The sequence below is a fragment of the Podarcis raffonei genome, chromosome 1 (assembly GCF_027172205.1).
Source record: "Podarcis raffonei isolate rPodRaf1 chromosome 1, rPodRaf1.pri, whole genome shotgun sequence".
Taxonomy (NCBI): domain Eukaryota; kingdom Metazoa; phylum Chordata; class Lepidosauria; order Squamata; family Lacertidae; genus Podarcis; species Podarcis raffonei.
Window position 1 is genome coordinate 104,945,974 of NC_070602.1, and position 23,740 is coordinate 104,969,713.

General features: G+C 48.7%; 1 protein-coding gene across 4 annotated transcripts; it reads right to left on the reverse strand.

Annotated features, from left to right (window-relative positions):
- Window positions 1–1,662: 1,662 nt before the first annotated feature.
- NR4A2 (nuclear receptor subfamily 4 group A member 2) lies at window positions 1,663–13,259 on the reverse strand. 4 transcript variants are annotated; one of them, XM_053407262.1, is made up of 8 exons: window positions 12,874–13,259; window positions 10,901–11,027; window positions 9,020–10,041; window positions 7,027–7,156; window positions 5,866–5,954; window positions 4,399–4,601; window positions 3,949–4,127; window positions 1,663–3,226 (listed from the first exon to the last, which is right to left on the reverse strand). In XM_053407262.1, exons 1-8 carry the CDS (start codon window positions 12,898–12,900, stop codon window positions 2,970–2,972), a joined length of 2,034 nt encoding a protein of 677 aa, XP_053263237.1. In that variant the 5' UTR covers window positions 12,901–13,259; the 3' UTR covers window positions 1,663–2,969. The 4 variants fall into 4 exon arrangements, with proteins under 4 accessions (XP_053263237.1, XP_053263226.1, XP_053263246.1 ...); XM_053407251.1 differs by having other exon boundaries at window positions 5,791–5,954; window positions 12,874–13,257; XM_053407271.1 differs by lacking the exon at window positions 12,874–13,259 and having other exon boundaries at window positions 5,791–5,954; window positions 10,905–11,013.
- Between the last annotated feature and the right edge of the window lie 10,481 nt (window positions 13,260–23,740).

Below are 23,740 nucleotides of genomic sequence, written 5' to 3' on the forward strand. Positions count from 1 at the left end.
TAACTTGCCACCGCATCCCGGAACTCTGATTAATTGAGAAAGGGTTGGGGGGAGGGCGAAGGAAGGGCGCAACTAGTTTTCTTTTTAAATGCCCAAAGATGTCACTTATTTAAATCATTTCTTGCTTTCTTCGTAGCGCGCTCCCTTCAGAAGAATCTTTCACTACCACGTTAATAAGCTGCGTTGATTCTTTTAAAAATAATAGCAGCATTTTATTCAAGGAGGAATTGCAATGCACATCACAAGACTAATCTACAGAAGCTAAAACTAAGAGCATCTAGAGGCTTAGCAGATCAGATTACTGAAAACCCGGATCCTAAAGACTTCGACAAGAGATGCAACCCGATCCTAAGCTTATTATGGACTCGGCCGTAAATCCTGCTGAATGCAATGGGGTTTTATTCCAGAGAAAGAAATTGGAGCATTCATTTCCTATTCTCTTTATAGTTAACTGTTTCACAGTTACTTGAGAGCCAGCCCCTTCGAACTCTGTGGGACTTACTTCCGAGTAAAACACGCTAAACATTTCGTTGGGCCCGGGCACACATGCACACGCCGTTTCCAAGATCCATCTCTCCAAATTTAACCCCTAGGGAAAGAGAAATAGCTACTCCAGTTCTAAATAAGTTCTCAGAAGAAAGATACAAGCCGATCCTAAGGACGTTTATTTTTGCAGCACAACCTCCTTGAACTCAGCTGCCTGCTTAGGATCGGGCTGCAAATCTGACTATGACGAGGCGCGCGCGCAAGAGAGAGAGAGACATACAAGCTCCGTTGCAGAAGCCATTTAACCAAGCGCAATCTATTTCCCTTTATCAACGGGCCATTTAAATAGCAGCGCATGTGACCCTAGACTTCTAGTGGCAGGGTTGAAATAAGGTGGCAAGAAATCTGCAGAGAAATCAAGCAGAGGAAGAAGGCAGCTCGCGAGGTCTTCGCCTCGCCTCGCCTCGCCAGTCTCCACTTGAGACTGCAAGTTCCGTCTCCGAAATCACAGCACCGCTTTTTAACATTCAAAAATATAACCATCACAAGAGCAACAATCCCAGCAGCAGCAAAATAAAAAAAAATAGGTGCTGTTTATTATTAATGTCACTGCCAGCTCCCTATATAGGCGTGGAGGCTGCCCTTTGATTAGACAGAAAAAAGACTGGATTCTGTTCGTTTACATGGATTTATTTGCTGTAAACATTAAAATTGTCTTTCTCAAAGAAAGAGTTTTTAGGGATAAAATGTCCAAGGCTAACTGTCATACACCATAACGGAGAGGGGCGGGGGTGGGGTTGTGGGGTGGAGAGGAGGCAGAAACTTAAGGAAGTGCCCTCCTGGAAATATACAAAGAAAAGAAAAAGAAAAACTACAGAATATGGCACTATATATATAGATATATATTAAAAAACTTCCTTACTGAAATGTAAAATAATATATTAACCGACAATTTTAGACATTTGTTTTTCAAAAAGAAAAATATACACCTTTTCCCACCCCCTCCAAAAAAACCCCCCAAAAAACAAAACCCGAACACTCCCCAAATAAAAATTCAAAGTGCTCAGTTAATTTCCAGGGAGTTCTGTATATGAGATATAAGCACTCTGGAAACGGTGAAAACGTTTGTGGCATGCAAGACTTGGCTCCGCTTCAGACAACAAAATAATCAAGATATAAACTGTTTTCTTTTAATCAGCATCAACAATACATACGACACTTACAAACAAGGAATGCCGGACGGTGTTTACAAAGACGGGAAATAGGGGTCCCTGGCGAAAGGTGTTTGCTTTTTTCCGGGAAGTGGGGCAGGTTGGGGTTTTAGGAAGGAAGAATCTGTTTGGATCTGTGTAACACGTCTGCCCACTTATTTTACAATTGAGAAAAACGTTCGAGGCTTCTTAGAGAACTACCAATCTTTATAAAATCTAGCAGACTACATAGTGTCTGAAATTACTATTTATAGAATATAGACATTACTGAAATAGCAAGTGCCTATAATAAACGTGGTCCTCCTAGAATGGCCCTGCTTTCTCTCGATTAGGTCTTGAATCGTCAACTTCTATCTATTTATTTCTTCAAGCTCCTTTGATTGATTCTCGTTATTCTTTACTTTCTCCTCCCCCCACCCAACTCTCTTTTTTAAAAAAATTATTATTATTATCATTATTATTATCAGAATCGGTTTGAATAGCTTATTCATAAATAGGCACAGAATAGTTTTTGTTTTCCTTTTAAAAAGAAAGAAAGAAAAAGCCAAACCGCATCTGGTGAAATGTACAATCCTTCGCCTTCTGTCGATTCATGCCGCCCCCGTCTCCCTCCCCACATCTTAACTGCTCGTCTGTATATATATTACAGCTTTCCTTTACAGCAGAAAATGATTTTTATATATATAAAAAAAGTCTTAGGTGGGTTCCCTTAGTACACTCGCCTTCGGCAGCAGCTAAGGCTCAGCTTCCTTATCTCAAAAAGTCCTTCAACATAACCATCATCATCATCACCATAATAGCAGTAGGAAATTCTGTTTCCCCCCTCCCTTTTTTTTGTTTTGTTTTGGGGAGACCGGGGTGTATGAAGGATTCTGTTTGTCTGTTTCAGGCGATAATAAAAAGCTTGTACCATGGGATTTGTGTGCAGTCCAAGGAACGGGATCCAGGGTGCCTATAGAGAGAGACCCCCACCCCAATGTCCAGTCTCTGTCCTTCAGGAGAGGCCAACCACAGTCTGAAGGGATGGGAGCCCAGCAGCACCCATGGGTGCTCCTCACGGACCAGGTGTCTTAGTCAGGCCCCTTCATCTGCTTCCTTCTTTCCTTCCTTCCTTCCTTCCTTCCTTCCCCCTCTCTTCCAGGCTTTGAAAGTTCTTCACTTGGAAAGCTCAGCGGCAAAGAAGAGTCCCTCCCTCTCTTTCTCTCTCTCTCTGTCTCTTTCTTTCTTTCGTTTTTTCTTTCTCTCTCCCTCTCTCTCCCTCTCTCTTTTATTTTAAAAAGGTAGCGTGTCCAGGAAAAGTTTGTCGATTATTGCCGGCGGTGGCACCAAGTCTTCGAGTTTCAAGTAGAAGATGCGCTGCAGGCCTTGCGTGCAAAGCGTACGCAGTTCCGGGAGCTTGCCCAGCAGTTTGGACAAGTAATTGGGCCGGTTCAAGCCGCCGTTGTTGAAAGTCACGTGGTCCTTGAGACAATTGACAATCTTGTTCTGCAGTTCCTCCACCCTCTTGGGTTCCTTCAGGCCGTGCCTCTCTGCAAGAGACAAGGGGCTTATTAGACTGGACGCAGTGTGTGTGTGTGTGTGTGTGTGGCCATCAGGCCTTGCCTAGAAGACGCAAACTTGCAGCTCCTTAATACCAGGAAGAAGCAACTCTCCACTTTAGCTGTGCCCTAGCTTGCAAAGGCTAGGCACTTCACCTGGGTGTAAATCTCGGAGAATCTCTTTGGAGAAGGCACGTGTAAAAATGGCACAGTCCAACTTCTTGGGCACACCGTATCCGGTGTCAACAGACCAGATTGGCACTTTTGAGTGTGCAAGAGGGTCAAACTGTGTAGCAATAGCTCAACACGAATACGCACTGTCTGAGGATAGTTTTGTGCCTTGCATTTTCTATATTTGCAATCGTGAGAGCAGAGTTGAATTGCAGGAGTTTATTGGCGAAGGAGGAATTCTAATGACGAATGTATGGTAATACTGTAGTATCCTAGTAATCAGGTGGAAAGTGTGGGGCTGAGTATTGTGGACTTTAAAAGGCTGAATTAAAGGTTTCTGGTTTATATGGCAATTCTAACTCTGCCTTAGCAAATTGTACAAATACGAGACAGACCGTCTTGGGTTGTAAGATTGCAAGCGAAGTGGGAATTCTGATCTGCATGGCTCACTTATAATGATGGGAGGGATGGCGCAGTACTTCTTCCAAATTAATTAATCTGGAGCAAAAAAACCCGATGGGGGGTAGGAGCCCAAAGCTCACCTGTCACCATGGCCAGCGCAGCGATGCAGGAGAAGGCGGAGATGTCGATGTTCATGTTCTGCAGGTTGGACGAGAACTCCACGATCGAGTCGATCCATTCGCCGAAGCCGCGGACGCACTGCAGCCGGTGCAGGACCACGCCGTTGCAAAATATCAGCTTGCCTTCCACCGGGTTGGATCTGCCGGGGGAGTTCACCCAGGGGCGGAGAGACAGAGAGAAAGAGGCAAACAACTAATTACTCGCCGAGCAATAAACGGAGGGCTTAAGAGGCACCTAATTACCGAGGAGTTAATAAAACGCAGCTCAGCGGACCTTGAACGGCTCAGGATTTTCTCATCAGACTGGCAGGCAGGCATCCATCCACACATCCATAGGCGCGTGCAAACACCCAGGACTGCGCCGCCTCCGATCCCTGCCTAATTGTCCCGGCTCTGCCTCCTTTTGCCTACCTGTAGGCTAACCGCAGGACGAAGAGCTCCAAGAAAGCGGATTCAAAGAGCAGGTCCTGGTCCTGTTTGGGGAGATCGGTGAAGCCGGGGATCTTTTCCGCCCAGCCCCGGATGATTTCCATGGAGCCAGTCAAGAGATCGTAGAACTGCTGGATGTGCTGCGTGTCGTCGCCGCTCATCTGATAGTCCGGGTTAGCCTGGAACTGGAGTCGCCATTCCGGAGAAGGAGGAGAAACGGATGGGGAAAGATGGGAAGGGAAGGCAAGTGGGGGAGGAAGGAGAGAGAGAGGAAGAGACCCCAGCAATTTAATGAGGTTCTCTAAAATATATCGCCCGTGAAATTGCTAACCCCATTCCGAGGAGGGGAGCCTGGTTTTTATAACAATTAAACCTCGCTCTGACCAGTAAGGAAATTAAGATGTTCCAGGGCAATTAATTCAATTAGGGGTGGTGCTAGGAAGGTGGAAATTGCCGTGGCCAAGAAGGGTCGGCTTAGCAGAGGCGCCCTGGGAAAGCGCCCCGAAGGACCCGCCAGGAGGGGAAATCCAAGCAGCCCCTGATTTTATTTTTTTGCCTCTGAAAAGGCGAGTGTCGTAGGATGGGTGCGATGGTGACACTAGGAATGAATCCTCTTGTACACACAGGCCCGTATGTGTCGTGAAACACACACACACACACTTGTATAAGCACATATGTCTAAGAAGATAAAACACATCCACGCAAGTGTCTGTCCCCATCATTTTATTTAATTTTCATTATTCAGACATATACACGTGTGTCGTGTCCCTGTTGGGGTGCAGAAGCACAGAAGGACCGGGTAATAATAATAATAATAAAGCTAGCGTTATGCGGTATGGACAGGGAAAGAGGGAGATCCCAATCGGCAAACCCTCCTCTCTCTTCCCCCACAAACCAGAATGAGCCAAAATATATACCCTGAATGAGCTCCCCAAAGCATTTCGGATAAGGAACTCCACTAAGGCCAGTGTATGTGCTGTCTCCAATAATGACTTTGAGGATCAGGCCTAACAGCTCGGTCCTACTCGCCGTTACTTCGAGAGTAGATCTTTCCTGATTCACTTCCCTAAGCATCCTAAGCAAATCCTACGGGAATCAAAGGCCTCTCTTAGAAGCAGATGTAGGCAAGGCGTTGCTTCTAAGGCGTAAACCTCCCCCTCACATCCACCCTTGCCCCCGACCCACACCACAATCCTCGGCCCTGATGTATCTTAAGAGCAGTCCTCCAATATCCCCGCGGTTTCTTGGCAACAGCTTTAGGGCAAAGGGTCTCTCTCCTCCCAAACAGAGAAATGGCCTCGCTACGGACTAGCCGCGTGCTCAGCGCGTCCCCCCGCGAGGCGGACCCTTCGGCGAATGTTGTCTCCATCTTACCCTGGAATAGTCCAGGCTGGTCATAGCCGGGTTGGAGTCGACATGGGCTCTCACCAGGGCACTGATCAGACTCACCGGGGGCGACGGGGGAGAGGGCTCCTGGGGGCTCTTCGGTTTCGACGGCAAGCGACCCCGCCGGCCTTTTAAACTGTCTGTGCGAACCACTGCAAAAGAGAGAGCTGGTCAACTCGCCCGGCCAGAGAGGGAGCAGCTTTTGAACAGGAAAGCGAAGAAGCCCTGACATCCCTTACGCGACCGCCACCTCCGCCCCTCGGGGATGCAGTGCCCATAATCTCTTCGACGGCACCAGGAAGCCTCCAACACAAAGGTGTACAGAGTTCCCACTGAATGAATATTCCTTTATTTGCTTTTCCTCTCGTGCGTATGTGCGCGCGGGAGCAAAAGTTGCTTGTTAAAAGGAACCACCAGTGTATAGTATACACCCTTGTGGATGGAAATATCGACTCTGAAATTGGGATGGAGCGGTGTAGCTTCTGTGAGCCGGGAATGGGCCTCAGCATTTGTTCGGTCTTAGCCAGTGCTATTTTTCTAGAAAAACAGGTGCCGGAACTCACTCTAAACACTTCCCAATTGAGAGGTGCCGGTACTCACCCGAGAGTTCCGGTGACTTACCCCTGGGAGGAAAAAGCCCTGGCCTTAGCCATGATATGAATGGCATTCTTGTTTAGGAAAGAGTGCATCTGAGCCTTGGCAAAATCCCAACCCCGCCTCGACTCTCTTTGCCCTGGGATGCCTCATCCTTCACATCTTAGACGTAAGGAACCTATGCCTGGGTCCCTTCACGTCTAGGATGAAGGCCATCGGGTTCCAGAGAGGGGCCAGTAACTGCCTCTGCTTCTTCGATGTCATCCTAAGCTCCCTGGGCAGTTAAGGCCTCTGCTTGCCTGTTTATTTACTTCTCTGGGAGATTCCCCTGCGAGTCAGTGTGTGTAGGCGCTCGACTGTGGCCGTCGAAGGACCATGGTCCCAGAGCTCTCCGCTATCTTTGCAGGTTTACTGAAAAGCCTCCCCAGGCTTGCACTCGTTTGCATAGGACTGAATAAGGCCCGAACGCTGCTGGGACGCGGACGTTCTCCGACGTGGGGAACGGGAAAGGAAGTGTGCGTGTCCGCGCTTCCTTCTCGCAGCTGTGGCTGGTGGCTACTCCGAGGACCAGCCCGCCCCCCCTCCCGCTCCCAGTCATCCCGGCAGCCCCTCCCCCCCGGCAAGCGGTACCTTCTTTGACCATGCCGACTGCCAGGCACTTCTGAAAGCGACAGTACTGGCACCGATTCCGGCGGCGTTTGTCCACGGGGCAGTTTTTATTCGCTAGGCAAACATACTTGGCGTTTTTCTGGACGGTGCGCTGCGGAAAAGAGGGGAGGAGATTGGGGTGGGGGAGTCCAAAGGAGGCGCCCTCGGTTAAATTCCCTGCACAGCGCCTCGCCATTTCCCCCTCCCACCCCCCACCCCCCTCTCGCTCGCCTTCCCCTTCCCCTCCAGCCCTTCTCCTTTTCCAAGGCATTTATCTCGAAACAAATGGGAAGCGAGCGCGCCGGCCCCGCAGCTCCTTGCCGATGCTTGATATGCCAAGCGGAGGAGAGAGGAGACGTTCGGTAAATACAAATCCGTGGGCATTCATATTATTTACATTCCTCCGAGACCTTCTCTCTTTCAAATGATAAGATTATTCAATCAGAATGGGGGAAATAAAGAGATCACTTAATTTGACCATAGGGAATTCCGTTCCACTTGGTTAGCTTAGACACGGTTCTCTGTCCTAACCAATTTCAATCCGAAGGCAAAAGGCGAGCGCATGCAAATAGCTCCCTTCGCCCGCCCGCCCGCTCGGCCTCTGTTCGCCTCTCCTTTAGGGAGAGGAAGGAGGGAAATGGTGTTGTTGTTGTTGTTTTAAAGAGAGTGGGTTGGGCGAGGAAAGCTGCCTGGGGAGGACAGCGACTTTCTGACACATGGACCCCAGTTTTTCCTTCCTCTTTTCCCCAGGTGATGGGCTGCCTGTAGAGATTCTGAGCAGGCCTCAGGATGCAGCGTCAAGCGCATTAAAATATTAAAAACCCACCCTCGCCCAACAGCGCCCGAGTGCGCTCCTAAATTCCTGGTTTGGCTTGATCCCTCTGGTACGCTTTGAGTCGGGTTGGGGCAGAGAAAGAGGTCTGGGGCTTGGCGGCGCTTTCTCTCCCCTGATTCCAAAAGCACCTCTCCGAAATCCTGACTTTTCCTGACTCCCTTGGTCAAGCAACCGGGCATCTTTTGGTCCTTTTGGTCTCCGCAGTGCCCAGGAGCAGTGCCAACAATGAACCCTGGCGACAGAGGAGCTGGGTGGGGTTTCTTCCCCACTTCTCCCACTTTCATAAAGATTATCCGCCGTAACGGATTGTCCGGCCTTAACATATTCAGCAACAGAGTAGGACAAAAGCGTGGTCAACAAGAAAATAAATAAACAAAGTTGCGCTTTGCCAACTCTTCCGACGGCTGGGAAACGCGGGGTGGGGGAGGGGAACCCCAAATCTCTACTTTTGGCAGAGAGTTTAGACTAAAAGGGGAGATTGTAAATATCTGAGCTAGGAATATAAGCGTCTGGCGTTTCTGAAGCGCGTGTCAATATTCCCACGTAGGGAGACCAAAAAGGTGATTTAAACTGTGACTTTCTCAAGTCAAGGATTCGAAGGAGATTTGGAGACAGGTGAGTCGCGAACTGGTGGGAGAGTTTATGCCGCTTGTATAGGGCCCGATCCTATCTATGCGCGCTGGGACGCCTGGCGCGATTACCAGCTTGTCTCTCTTTAGGATGCAAAGGGAAGAGAACCAGGACTGAAGTTTATTCTGGGTTCATGAACCCTGAGCGCAAGTGTGAGGCTGCCCGCCATAGGGCTTCCTTCCTTTCAGGGTTGTCTAATGCGGTGGCAATTATCATACCAGGCTAAAACAGCCAGGTGTGGATTCCAATTTGCGGGGGCGGGGCCTCGGCCTAGATTGGGAGAGCGAAGAAGGGATCTATCCATCAGTGCCTTGGAGGAAGGAGCGATGGATGGGCACAGAGGACAGGATAGATACAGGGGAGGGAGGGATGCGGGGATGGAGAGCTGCGCTAGCGGCTCGGCAGCTGGAGAGACGGCCGGCGCAAAATCTGGTCCTCCTCCTCCATCACCACTGACACAGAAGCCCTCCCCCCGCCCCCTGTCGCGGCTCCTTAGCAGCAGCATCTCACCTTGAAGAAGCCTTTGCAGCCCTCGCAGGTGCGCACGCCGTAGTGCTGGCAGGCAGCGTTGTCCCCGCAGACGGCGCAGAGCCCCTCGTTGGAGGGCGAGCCCCGCGAGGGCGGCGACGGCACCTGGGCGTCCAGGAGCTGCGAAGCGTGCCCGATCTGCAGCCCGGGGAAGCCGACGGCGGCGGCCTGCTTGCGGATGGGGTTGGGCAGGGCGAAGGGCTGCCCGTCGTGGTGGTGGTGATGGTGGTGGGGCCCGCCGGGCTCGCCGTTGAGCGGCAGGGTGTGCAGGGGCCCGTCGAAGCGCATCTGGCAGCTGCCCACTGGCGTGCCTGGCGGAGACTGCTTGAAGGAGAAGAGCGAGAGGCGCGGCACGGCCGTCGGGGCCACCGCTTTGTGCATCCCGCCGCCGCCGCCGCCCCCGACGGCCGCCGCTCCGCCGTAGGCCTGCGCGTGGTGGTGATGGTGGTGGTGATGATGGTGGTGGTGGAAGCCGTGCAGGGGCCCCGCCTCGTCCCACACGCTCTGCCCGGGGGCGAAGCCCGCGGTCGGGGCTGGCGGCGACGAGCACGGCTTGTAGTAGACGGCCAGCTCGTCGGGCTGCTGCGGCCCGGCGGCCGGCGGCGGCTGCTGGGGCGGCGGAGGGGGGTAGCCGTGCGCGTGGCCGTGCAGGGGCAACTCCTCGACCTTGATGGAGGGCGGCGGGGGCGGCGGCGGGGGTGGCGGAGGCGGAGGCGGCGGCTGCGAGGGCATTTGGTACAGGCAAGGCGGCTTGACGTCGTAGCCCGCGGCGGCTGCGGCGGCGGCGGCGCCGTAGTTGTCCATGAACGTACTGAAGCTGGGGAGAGAAGTGGTGGCAGTGATTTCAGTGTTGGTCAGGTCCATGCTAAACTTGACAAACTCGGGCGTTAAGAAGTCCGAGCTGTACTCCCCGGCAGCCGCCGAGTGGTGGTAAGCGTAGCTCTGCGTGGCCGGGCTGGCTCCTTGCGGCGAGGACCCGAACTGAGCCTGGACGCAGGGCATGGCTGCAAACGAGACACGGCACAACAACAACAACATGGCTCAGCTGGGGGGTCAGGGTGGTTAGCTGCTGCGCAGCAACAAGCCCCCGAAGGGGAAAACCCAGCCGCCCACACCGCCCGCCCACACCGCCAAGCTCCCTCCTTGCGCCTCCCGCTCCCCACCAACCACCGCCCTCACGTCGGGGAATGGGGTTCGGGAGGAAGAAGATGAAGGGCGCTGGAGGAGGAGGAGGGGAAGTGGGAAGTGGGGCAGCAAGGGGAGAAAGCCGGCTGAGATGGCAGGACAGAAGAGCGGAGGAAGGAGGAAGTTCGACGTGGCCCACCGGCAGGGCGAAAAAAGCTGGCAGCAAAAGGGAGGCTGCAGTGGGGGAAATGGACAGAGAGAGGAGGAGGAGGAGGAGGAGGGACAGGGAGCTGGGCGATGGGGAGGTGGATCAGGCAGAGAAAGAGGTAGGGAAGTGGTCGTGGCGTGTAGAGGTGGGGATGAGGGAGAGAAGAGGGGCAGAGAGGGGGAAGGAAGGACTGATCGTGGGGAAGAGGGATGGGAACGATCCCCTCTAAGCAGAGAAAAGCCCCGCAGGCAAGCCCAAGAAGGGCCGTCTGATAGCTGTCAGTGCTTGGGCTGCGGAGGGTGTAGCCCGCATATCCCTCCCCCCCACATCGCCCCAATATCTTTTCCCCTCCCTCTCTCCCTGCACATCAGATCTCTCCTTCCCCTTCCCCTTCCCCTCCCCCTCCCCAAATTGTGCCTAAGCCCATCTCTCCGGACTTGCCCCATGTCTCAGTTTTCAGGTCCCCAGGAAAGGAGCGTTTGGGGATCTGGAGGAGGACGGTGGATGGATGCAAATAGCCAGGGACTCACCCACCTTCAGCCGAGTGAGAGGCGTTTTCGGGGGGGCTAAAGGCGGACAGCGTCGGAATTCAATGGAGGGACAGGTTGCCAAGACGGGAGGGAAGCGCTGCGGACTCCAGAGTGACCCGGGTGCTCCCTGGAAAGCACAAGAAGAGCGGGAGGGAAACAAACACAGAGAGGAGAGGAGGGGGAGGGGGGAAAAACTTGTTACTCTTTCAGCCTCACTTGGAAAGGACTAGGAGGGGAAGATGCGGCTGCCAAGGGACTCGATCCCCAACCCCTGGGAAGGGAGCAGGACTTCCTCGAAAGCCCAAGGCAAGGCAGGGCAGGGGGCACCGAAAGTTTGGGGGCATTAGAACCTTAATATGTGTGGGCAGATGAGGGTGGAGATGTAAGGAGAAAACTTGCTTTGTGTTAGAAAATCTAAAGTAGCTGTCACGCGTGTCATTTTTTCCTCACTGTATATAACAAAAGTGCAATGAAATTGGCTTTGATTCCTCCTCTTACTTCTTAGTAGTTTATGTCTAAGTCTATCCATATATACACGCAGACAGATTATCAAATGCCCCAAGATTGACACAGCTTACTCGGAAGTACTTCAGTCATTAGGAAATTAGACACTTAAGAAAATGTCCTTAGGGTGTGTGTATACTATAGATAGATAGATAGATAGATAGATAGATAGATAGATAGATATAGATAGATACACACACACACACACACACACACACACACTAATTAAATGGCGACACCCACATCTCCCCCTCCTTCCCTTTTCTCTAGAAATTCCGCTGGACTGTAGGAAAAGGAGAAAAACAGCCATAAAGTGAATTAATTAAAAGGCACGCGCGCGCACAATGAGGAAGGCAATTAAAGAGCAAAGCAGCTCCGTCCATGACAGTCCCCGAAGCTGCAGGCGGAACAGGGCGAAAGGGCGCCCAAGGGACGCGCGCGCGCCGTCAAAGTAGCAAATCTGAAGAGAAAGGGATCCCTCTCTCAACTCTTCCGGATGGCTTTCGGAACTGACCCACGTCTAAGGGGCGGGAGGGTGGCTGGCTTTTCCCGACCACTACATCCCCAAACACAGTTTCTCTAGATCTACGATGAAAACGGCGCCGGAAAGTTCGACAACTAAAGCCAGGCAGCCGGCCCGCCAAAGGGACTCTCCTCTTTGCGCCCACTCCAGATCCGTGTCCCCGGCATGCCCTAATTCGAATTCCATCCGAAGCAAAGAGTCTCTTCATCTGTCAGCTAGTTTAACCCTTGGCACCCTCTTCCTCTTCTTCTTCTTCCCCTTCCTCCTGCTCTCCTCCGAATTTGGAAGGGATTTCCCTCTCAGGATCGACTCCCGCGCCGTCCCTGCTAGGTCAGGGGGCCGGCATCCCCCCTCCCGGTGTTACAAAGCCGCGTGCGTTACACTAATTTAAACCCCCCACCAACCTCCGGCAGTAATAAAACCTTGAAAGGCGACGACGCGCTGGCTAAGCTTCTCAACTGGCGGAGATCAAAGTCGTTCCCAAGCAACACACATCCGCCCAGCAACTTTTCTCCCTCTCCAATTGAACCCTGGACCAAAATCATAAGAAAATAATAATATAAAACCCCACACACCGAGGATCTTAACCCGCAAGGTTGCGGCACCAAGTCCAGAAGAGGCGAGCAGACTAAACCCAAAGTTGACTTTCCCCACCTTATAATAACTGGAAACAGCCGGTTAGGAATATAGGGGGGAGGGCACTGGTTGGAAGAACCCCCGACCTGAAGGCCGAACAGCGAGGTCTTTCTTTCTAGGAAGAACATTTGGAAGAAAACCTCCTGCACAACGTGTTACTATTTCCTTCCTTGCCCCCCCCCCCCGTCTCCAGTCTCTCTCTCCCCCCCCCGCTACTTTCCCTCGCCTTTGAGAAACCCGGGCAGCGCATCCAGATGGCAGTTAAGCCGAGAGTGCCCCCCCACCCCCAGACTCGGCGCGATCCACTTACTTGTTGGGCTGTGGCTGTTTCATTCATTCACCGGTGGGGAGTAGTAGCTCCGATTCCCAGGGGCGGATGGGCGAGGTAAAGCGAGCGAGCGGAGAGCAAGCGAGAGCGCGCGATCCCCGGCTGCTGCTGCGGCGGCGTCTTCTCGGTCGCTCTCTCCGCCTGCTTGCCTGCTTGGCTGCCGGGCTGCCTGTCTCCCGCACGCGCGCCCCCTCCGCGCCCGCCTCTCCTCTCCTCTCGGCGCCGGGCGCCACGCACTCCTTCTCTCTCCAGGAAGTGCGGCGCGAGAGCGCAGCGCGGGGCGAGCAAGCCGGACGGACTGGCCCTTGCCTGCAATGTGCCTTTGTTTATGTGGGCTCCCTTTTGCCCAGCCAACATGCACCTCGAGTCTCCAAGCGTCAGTGCACGTCAGTGCCGCCCGCCCAATCAGCCGGGCCAGGGGCTGGATCGCTCCGTACCGTTGGCTAGCGCTCGCTTTGGTAAATTTCCGACGTGACATCACCAAGAGTGGCGCTTTTAAGGTGGGAAGCAACTCGCCGCCTCGCTCGCCTGCCTGCTTTCCCGCCTGCCAAGCTGGGAGCTGCTTTGGGCCAAAAGAGGGGCAGGGCTCGCCACTTTCCCCTCTCTTTCTGCCCCCCCACCCCACCTCTTCTGGTACACCCCCGATGTCCGAGATTGTAAACAAAGAGAGACGCATACTTCCCTCTCCCCGCCCCCTGTTGTCACCGACCGAGCCCAGACAGCTGTCAATCGAGATCTCCCCCACTCCCGCCCCTTCGCTGCAACGCGTGTTCATTTTATCTCACAGGAAATCCTAGGATGGTAGAGTTGGAAGGGACCACGAAGGGCATCTAGTCCGACCCGCTGCAAGGCAGGGGTCTTTTGCTTAACGTGGGGCCCCTAACCCACGTCCCCGAGATTTAAGAGTATCTACTATGCCCACTTCCAGATCTGAGGTGGAAATCAACTTTCCTCGGAGGGAGTCCCACTGAATTTGGGGGTGGTGGTTTAGGGGTGCCAACCTGTATGAAATATTCATAATCAGTCACATGATGTGGTGCACACACTGTTTGAATGGCAATGCCTATCAACTTTGGGGGGGGGGTTCAAATATTTTATGGTGGGGGGCGAAGGGACCTCAGCCCCTAGGAGCTGGCTCCTAAGGCGGGGTTTAACTTCTGAGTGAGCACACACAAGGCTGCTCTGCATATCTATCTATCTATCTATCTATCTATCTATCTATCTATCTATCATCTATCTATCTCTATCATCTCTGTCCATCCATCTTTAACTGACCTATCTTTCTATCAGAGATTCTGTAGCTTCTCTTATCCTGGATGCGCCCCCCCCTCCCCGTGCCGCTTCTGCGAGCGGGGCATTTGACAGGTAAAGAACCAGGAATGCATTGACGCAGCCAGTCCATCCCTTTTTAAAAGCTGAGACAACGCATGCAACAAGTTGCACAATCAGTCCCTAGTCCGATTTACGTCCCGAAGCATCACTCCTTCAAGCTGCTCTTCTTTCTTTTCTTAACTTTGCAAAATGTATCATTTCTGAAGAAGCGCGCGCGCGCAAGGGGGCGGGGGAGAGGAGAGAGATGTGGAGAGGAGGAATCCATCGGTCTTTTGGGAAAGTTCATGCTTGAAGAACATGCGGCGTCTTTTCCTCCTTACTATATAGATGGGGAACGACAAACACATGACACAATATTATGCAGAAGAATTTGCTCCAGTCCTGCGGGGGAGGGGGAGAGACCCGTTTGCAACTATTGCACGCACAGCGGTTGAGTTCAGAGGCAGGGCAAGGATTCACAGGAAGGAGCGTGCGTGCGTGTGTGTTTGGTGAAGGAAAAGTGGGACGCTGCTCAGGATCCGGACATGCTTCCTCGGGATCGAGGCTGCAGCCCTAACTAAGCACACTCCAGCTTCGCTGAAGGGAGCGCGAGCGAGCCTTACTTCCGAGGAAACACGTCTAAGGTTGCACTGGACGTGCCCCAGCGAGGCTTGCTTGTGAGTAAGGGCTTCTCCAATTAGGGACTTGCTGCCTTGAAGGGTGGGGTGGGCTGGGAAATATAGGGTTTGCCTGCTCCTCAGCACTTTTTCTTCGGTCTTGCTTGCCACAGTGAGCCACCGGGACGGATGCTCTCCGAGTGGGCAGTGCCAATGCCCAGGGAGTATTAGCAGGGGCAGGCGGGGCTGGGGCTGAAGGAGAGGGCACAAGCCATCATTTCCTGAGCTGGAAAAGTTGCTCGTCGAGGGAGCCCCGTGCCCACTCCACCCCCTGCTTTCCCAGAGCCCTAAGCAGCCTAAAAGGGGGGGCGATTCACAGGCGTCTCCTCTTTCCTTCCCCCTGCGCCCACGGGCCCACCCCCCTCCTCAATATTCCAGGCGGAGAAAAATGGCCAAAAAGTGTCAACCCCCCACCCAAAACACCCCCCCCAAACGCACCCACCCACCTACACCCCTGAGAGATAACTCAGTTGGTCATGGGTTCGGGCCCCAAAATATTCCTGCACTGCAACTGTACAATTCTATTATTCTACCCTCATGGGCGTAGCCAGGATTTTTGTTAGGGTGGGGGTAGGCTTTTGCTAGGGGGGCAGAACCTGAAATTCGTATTGGTTTGTATTTATTGGGGGGGCAGTTGCCCTCCCTGCCGCCCCTTGGCCACGCCCATGTCTACCCTGCCAATGGCGTGACACGAAGCACTTGCTCCTAAACTGCCAAGATTTGACCTGATCTTGCACGTGGGAAGGGTGACGATGGGGGCTTAGCAGCGCTGTGTGTGAAAACCTGAGACAAACTAAAGAGGAGAGAGAGAGTTGTGGGAATCGGCTACTTAATGGCCATGTCTCCGGAAAGATCCTGCGCAGGGTAAGCTTCGCCTCGAGCAGATCCTCAACTTTGGCTAAGAAGACCGACCTGGTCCTTTTTTATTTACCTTGGGGCAATCTGGTCGCCCGATGGCTACTTCCAGCGGTCTTCCCCGCAGTAAAAAAGACCTGGAAATTTATTTATTTTTTTCCTTCCCCAAGTTGGAATTGGAAGGATATCCCCGACGGCCTGAAAATCTCCCCTCCCTTGTTTTGCTGAGCGTGGGGGTGAAGGATATATGAGCCCAGCGGGATTCCCTCCCGGACGGGCCAAGCCTCCCCTCCCCCCCACCCTTACTCCGTGCTATTTTTAGGAACTCTATAAATAGCACGAGGGAGTTTCGCAGGGTGGTGGTGGTGGGGCTCAGGGGGAGGAAGTGTGCGTGCGCGGGGGGGGGGGGAGAACGCTGACCGGCCACCTTAAGTTCTCCTCCTCCTTTTGCTGCTACTGCTGCTGCTACTACTGCTGGCCCGGGCGAGAGGCAGCCAGAGGGCGGGGCGGGGAGGAGGAAGGAGGGGGGGGAAGCACGAGCTTATTAGCATGAGCCCAGCCGCGTCAGCCGTGGGCTGGAGCGAACGAAAGGGAAAAAGTGAGAGTGGGGAGGGGAGAGCCGGCAGAAGGGGGCGGGGCCGCGCGTGACGCAAGGGGACGGGGCCATTGACGCAACAGGGTCGGGATGCGCCAAAAATAGCCGCGGCGGCAGCAGCAGAGCCCAGGCAGCTTGGCCCGGCGGTGGCTGCTGCTCCATTGCGCGGAGAGAGGGGGAAGCAACAGCCTGCCAGTGGGCTGGGCTATTTTAAGGCTCCCCGAATCGGAAACTCGAAAGCAGCAGCAGCCAGAGAAATGGGGTATTTTTATACCTTTTCCTGGTTTTGAGAGACTGAGAACCTTCGCCCCCCCCCTTGCTTGCTTTTATTTTTATTTCTTTTCTTTTGCTTGCCCAAGCTCTCCCCACCTCCAAAAAACGCATGTGTGTGTGTGTGTGTGCAAGGAGCTGGGCACGATGGCTCTGTCCCCTTTTGAGTTAAAGAGTTTCCATCTGGCAGATGGGACTCTAAAGACGGCAGCAGCCCTTGACGCCTGTGTGCCTATCAGCGCGAGCGCTGTTTACTTACCTCTTTTGTTATCATCAACTTTCTTCCCGATGTGGGGCACGGCGCATTTATCTTGGCAATAGCAGCAGCTGGCTACCCCGGGCACCCGGGCTCAGGGCTTGACCTGAACCTCAGCTCTACAACTTTCTGCCTATATGGCCCTAAACTACACTGCGCTCGCTCCCTTTGGGGCAACTCCTTCTCAAAAAACTATTGAGATAGATACCCACCCGTCCTTCCACCTTATGACTTGGGTATCTTGTATTGGGCCAACTCTAGCCGGCGAAAGTTTCATCTTTTTATGTTTGTTTATAGTGGAAATGATCGGTACTTGTTTTATCTTCAGCAGCCCTTTTAAAAACAGAAACAGTGTCTTTTACATTTGCTTGAAGTTTGACCCATCCATCAGGGCTGGCACCTAACCCCACTGCGAAGGTTTCACAAATTAAGCATCACTTACTTTCTTTCTTTCTTTCTTTCTTTATCTTGGATAGTCTTTTTTTTTTTTGTAGCATAGGACCACACAGAATGAACCTTTTATTTTTTTAAGCGGGGAGGGGGGAGGGGAGTTCATCCGGAACAAACAAAAGGTCGCTAAACCTGTTCTCGCGTTTCCCTCTTAAGCCCTGCTGAAGTTGGCCAATTACAACCATTAGCTACTGCATTTCTGCAATCCTGGCGGTAGAGGGCTCGGCTTAACAATCAATACAAGCAAGTGTATTTGGAACGGCCTAATAAAATCCGAGTGAGGTTTCTAACGTGCTTTGGTAAATCTTGGAATACGTTCTCCAGAAGATAAAAGCTCTACTGCATTTCATTCCTATTTTAGGGAAGGCCGCTGAGATATTACGTATCTCAGTATCAAATGCCTGCATTTTGGGTCACTGAAAGAGTTGGTATAATTTCCTTGGATGTTATTGACTTGTAGATTAATCAGTTTTGGTTGAGAATACTTAATAAAAGTATCAGAGAAGCATTTATTATAATCCAAAATGAATGGCAATAAGTGCTTTTGGATTTATGAAAACCTTGTCTACACAAGCATTTTGAAATATTATTTTATTATGTTATAAAAATTATTTTACTGTGTTATATCATGGGATAACCCACCATTGTCAATATACTTTATGATATGGTATTAACTTTTAGTTTAAATAATTATTTAAAATGGGGGAGGGGTGTATATTGCCCTGAGTAACTGTTAAGGAATGCTATAATTTTTGTGTTATAACAACAACAAATGCTATTATCAGCGTGACTGTGGGATCTGGCACCTAAACATTTATGCTGTCAAGGCTTCCTGTTCCACCACAAAGGAATCGCTACAACATCAGACTATCATGTTTCAGTGTAAAGACCCTGCAATAGCATTTTGTTGATATACATAATTACTAATTTCCAACCCTGCAAATGAGACCCAGAAAAAGACAGCTCATATCTCTTTACTGACAGAAGAAATGCAGTATGGGCAAACTATGGTCATACTAGTTTTTAAAATGTAAATGTACTTCTTTGTGTTGGAGACTGACTGACAATCTAGCATAGGGATTTCGAGTGTGTATGTTACATTCTTAATATTAAATATTAAGAAGGAAAAATATTCCCCCATTGTTACAGAATTTGCACCCCAATTCCATATACCAAGCTTCACTGATTTCAGTGGCGCATATCTTCCTTATCTCACAAGGGTTGTGCTAATTCTTCAGGGAATTCAGAGTGGTTTCTGGGGGAAACTCCGGGCAGTTTCATCCAAACACTGTGATCCTTCTGTGGCCAGCTTAACTTAAAAAACACCAACATATGCTCTCAGATCAGACCATTTTGTGGCTTTTTGTAATGGTGGGTTTGATAAAGTGTGTGGCAGGGCAACTCTATGCATATTTACTCAAGCTGCATTGAATTTGGTGTGTTTACTTCTAAGTGGACTGCAAGATTAGGCAGTTTGGGTTGTATCTGACTAAGTCAGCAGACCCAATGAAATAAATGGGCTGAAGCTAGCCATGGCTATTGATTTCAATGGGTCTACTCTGAGTAAGGCTGGTTGGATACAATCTCAACAAAATGGGCCTCACTGCAGCCTGGCATCCAACTGCCAACACATTTGCTTACCATCTGAGTAACACATACTTCTTTGTATTAACTTACACTCAGATCTTAAGCACCATTATTTGACCTCTATTGTTCCATTAATTTCACTTAAAATGTAAACACTTTTAGGACTAAGGCATTAATGGGGTTATTTTTTGTACGCTGGGAAATTTCACAATGTGAAAACGAACACAAAATGACTAGTTGTTACAAGAATAAAAAACAATTTATATGCCCAATATAAATGACTCAATACAGAAGATGCAACTTTCCACTTGAAGTTTGTAATACATGTTTTACTTTGAATCATTCAACACAAACAAACAAACAAACAAACAATACACTCAATAGAGTGCTTTATGGAAAGATTTTTATGGGGTACAGTTGATACACATTACCTGATCTGCATTAGCTGCTAATACTGCATTACAAATTATGCTTCGCCCCGGGGGCAGATTATGAAAAAGCAGAATTTCCATGAAGCAGAAATACATGAGATACAGAGTTAACAACACCATTGACGAATGTTAGATTTGGTGCTACTTGACTCTAAAAAAGAAAATCCAACCCAAACCCAAAAACTCTAGTTCTTGTTACTGACAAAGCTATATTTTCAAATTATGATGGCTTTTTCTTTCCAATATTTTATCTAAAGCTTTATTTGTGAGAAGCATAAAGTGAGACTGATAAAAGCAAGTCTTCAGAAGGAAGTTGTGTGTGATGGATGAAAATGTAGAAAAAGCTCCTGCGTCTTTAATAGTTATGTATAAAAGAGAAATTCATTAAGTTACCCCCCTCCCTTTACCCCTGCAGAAAATGAGGCACCTGCCAAGTTCCTAATTCTGCACTACTTAAAATGAAGAGACCATATCCTCTTTTGTATCCAAACACTCCAGGACATGGTACATTTGCTGGGTTTGCTTTTAGGACTCAACTGCATTTTTTCCTGGTGCCTGGGTCTCAGTAGCACATCAAAGCTGAACACCAACAAAAAGGCAGCTAGTAAAATATCTCAAATTATTGATGCATTATATAAATTATTTGGGAGAGGAATGCTCTGTGTTTCAGTAATCCCACCTCTCTTGCCAATGAGAAATTTACTAGATTTTGTGTAACCCCTACATCCTAAACATAATTACTAATGCGTAAGCGCTATTGATTAAATGGCACTTCCAAGCAAAAGGCATACCTTTGCCCTGATGCTTGTTACATAGGCTATCCTATGCCCTTCTTGTACATTTTAGAACTTATAGCTGGGCCCTTATAGTGATAAGTCACATACTAATTACCACATCTTTAGAATAGATATAATATAAAATTTCATTGCTCATTTTAAAGTTCTGAAGTTAACAACATAAACTTGAAGTTGGGTAATTAAGTAATCCTTATATAGACACTTATTAAAGTATTTATACATATTATCTTAAATCTACATCTATCATTTTGCCAATTAAAATTAGGACTTTAATTGCAATTAAGTAATTTAATTGCCAATTGAACAGCAAAATTGCTAAGTGACTAATTTTAATGCCTATTTTAATTACCAATCATGACTGGGGAGGGAGCTAATCAAGCAGTATCAGAGTAATGATGTGAAAAAAAAAGAGAGGGAGAACAAACATTCATGGCTCCATGCTCAAAAAGAAGTCTATGTTAAATAAATGCAAACAGTTTTATAGATGCAGCAAAATGCTACATTTTGGTATCTAAATACTGGAACACAGGACACAATTAAAAATATCAGCCATCTGTTGTACTTTCACATTTTGTGCCGTAGTCCATAACTTTCCCCCACTAAAAATCCAATAATTCTATAAGGGAGAGAGATTGCCTAAGCACTTGTAACCTTACAGGTCATATGTGGAATGATGTTTTAGAACAACTTTAGAAGTAAAAACTACATGCAAATATATTCTGTTCTGTTGGGAGGAGGGAGAGAACACTACAACATTAGCATCTTTCACAAATGCAATCACTTATTAAGATAGCTAATATATCAACATGAAAAGCAGGAATGCTGAAATATTAATATATCAGGAAGACAGCAGCTGTGGTTGTAATGAAATCAGAGTAAGGCTTACGGGTGAACCTGTGCATTTAGAATCCACAATACGCAACGTTCAGATTCTTTCTGGTTTGCTCTGCTTCCCTTCAGGATGAAAGACATAAGCAATGGTGTCATCAGCATTCCCGTCTGACAGTTTAGCAGATAAAAACCATGAATAATGAAATTTCCTGGGCCAACTGAAGATCTGTTTTGGAAGGTCCATATTAAAATCATAACTATTTTTTCTGACGTTTCACTAAGAGCAGTTTCCGCTTCAGCTTGTTAGGATGCTTCCAACCAATAATGGTTTTCTGTTCCTTTAAATGACTGGTTCCGCAGCCAAGCCAATCTTATTCTTATTTAAAGAAAAACTTCTCATTAACAAAATTCTTTATCTATGTCAGGACTGCACAACTATGATCATGAAAGGTAAGTAGGGCTTTTGAGACAAATAATCCTGCATTGTTTGTATACATGACATCAGAGCTCTTCAAAAGGCTTTTATTGGCTCCAATTCAGTTGTAGATATTTACCCAAAGGGGTTTCTCCACTAAACTGCATATTACACTGCAAGCATGTGCAATGTGAGCCCAGTGGCTTCTTCTCCATTGCAAAGCATCCTCACTAGAGAAGGCTGGAGGGGGAGGGGTTCCAAGCCCTCCTCTGCTGCACAGTTTCCTCCTGAGGGCATTTTGCAATGGAGAGGAAGCCATCAGGCTGTTGTTACACATGGACTGGGCCTTAAATTCTTATGGAGCAAATAGGGAAATAATGTTTAAAGATGTTGATACAAGTGTTCATGTGAACAGATTATGTGCTTCTAAAACCAGATCTATATTGCTATTTTTAGCAGGACAGGCATTACTACGTCCATTTTTTACACCTGTAGGTGTGAAATAATTATTTGCATAGTTCATTATGTAGGCATTGCAATCAGACTTTGAGTGTCTGTAGTTGAGTGGGGCAGTTCCCACAAACCTGAATATGTAATAGTCCAAAAGAACACTTGATTGCAAACTAACAGGACAACTTCATCCACTCTCCTATTGAAGTCACATAGCAGACTTTGGAAATGAAAATGACTTTCCCTTCCTTATTAAGACCATACCAGCAGAATTCAGCATCTATGATTCTCCAAACATACTGGATACTGATTGCAGACATGTATCGCAGTAAGCATGAATATCCTGTTTGGCTAAGTCTAATATAATACAACGTTGAACAACTTTTATACTATTCCTTGTAATAAATTACCACGTGGAAAAGAATGTAAACAACTATTTCATTTCTATATGTTGGGGCAGGAACTGTCTGCGTTGAAAATATAAATGGAAGGAAATGTGCAGCAACGTAAGAATAATTATAAATGCTGTTACTCCTAAAATATTCTTCTTCTATCTCTTATACAGTCTGTCAGAGACAAAAATTGCAATCAATTGCAGCTTTGGGTAGTATATTGCCCCGGCAAGCTCGACAACCTGACTGAATACAGCCATGCAACTCAGACTTTGAGCTCTGCAAAACCTTTATTTCAAGACTGAATAGTATTTTTCTTCTCATTGTACGTCAGTGCATAGAAGCTGTGGCAGACAAGGGCAACAAAAAACAGATATGTTAGGAATACTGTCCAAGGCAATAGGATTCTAAGGAATGTTATCCTATAAACACTGGGCAATATCTGAATAAGTAAGAGTAAACTAATGAGAATCAATCAACAATTTACTTGTCCATTGATTTTGATGGGTTTACTCTGAGTACGGATATCACCACTGACAAGAAAAGTTTTGGAAAGGCTTAACATACTTAATGGGCTGAGATATGTTTGCTAATGAACAAGTCTGGCTCACTAAAGTCTATAGATTACATACCTTTTATACTTCTATGAGGACAGTTAGCCCCTTTCTGTAAAGTTAAATTTGTATGATTAGATGAGATAAGCATATTTGTCCTTCTTAAACAAAAGATATATGTATTTTTTATTTTTAAAAACACCCTTTAAAAGTAGCTCTAAATGAAAACACAAAAGATTTGCTATCTATTCCATTTCTTTATATCCTGCTCTTGTTCTTTCTTTCTGCTCTTTCCCCTTTCCAGAAAACTGTACATGGAAAGAAATACACAGAACAGGATGGCAATAATATTGTATAGAAAGTTACATTTAACATAGTTATTCTTTATACTGTCAATTTATACTACGGAAGAGTAGGCCATGTGACATATCTGGTAGTTCACAGGATCCCAGCTGACAAATAAGAGATGTTTTCAGCATTTGGAGTCTTCCTGCATCTCAGTTCACATCCTTACTAGACAGCCTGCAAGATCTGCTTACTGTCTTATAAAGTCTCAGGTCAAGGAATATAAATTGTACCAAGCAATTCATCTTCTTGTTCAGAGTCATTAAATTTCCTCCCAGAATATATTTGATTGATATTGTTGGAGGTGAAAGGCTAAAGGGACCATATGGCAACATGTTGCATTCCATATGTTATCTGCCCATCCGTGCTTAAGCTGCCATTAGCAACATCTGCACCCAGCGGAAATCCAGCTGCGCAGAAAACTATTGTCAAAATTGAACTAACTAAAGAAAAACGACACACACAGAGAGAGGGAGAAGTAGGAGCAGGTTGAACACTAGCAGAATACAGATAGTGCTTTACTGAGAAATGAGAAAAGGCAGAAGGAGGTGGGGGAGGGGGAGGAGGGAAGAGAACAGGTTTGTGCGGAAATTTAATTGATACGTGGTGTGCGAAACATCCAGGGAAGAAAAG

Excerpts from the sequence above, each read along its gene's own strand:
- NR4A2 (XM_053407251.1), bottom strand. The coding sequence starts at position 12,900 with ATGAATGAAACAGCCACAGCCCAACAA. Across the intron at positions 11,028-12,873 it reads AAACAGCCACAGCCCAACAA|GGAGCACCCGGGTCACTCTG; the intron begins GTAAGTGGATCG and ends TGTGCTTTCCAG. Across the intron at positions 7,157-9,019 it reads GCTGCAAAGGCTTCTTCAAG|CGCACCGTCCAGAAAAACGC; the intron begins GTGAGATGCTGC and ends TCTTTTCCGCAG.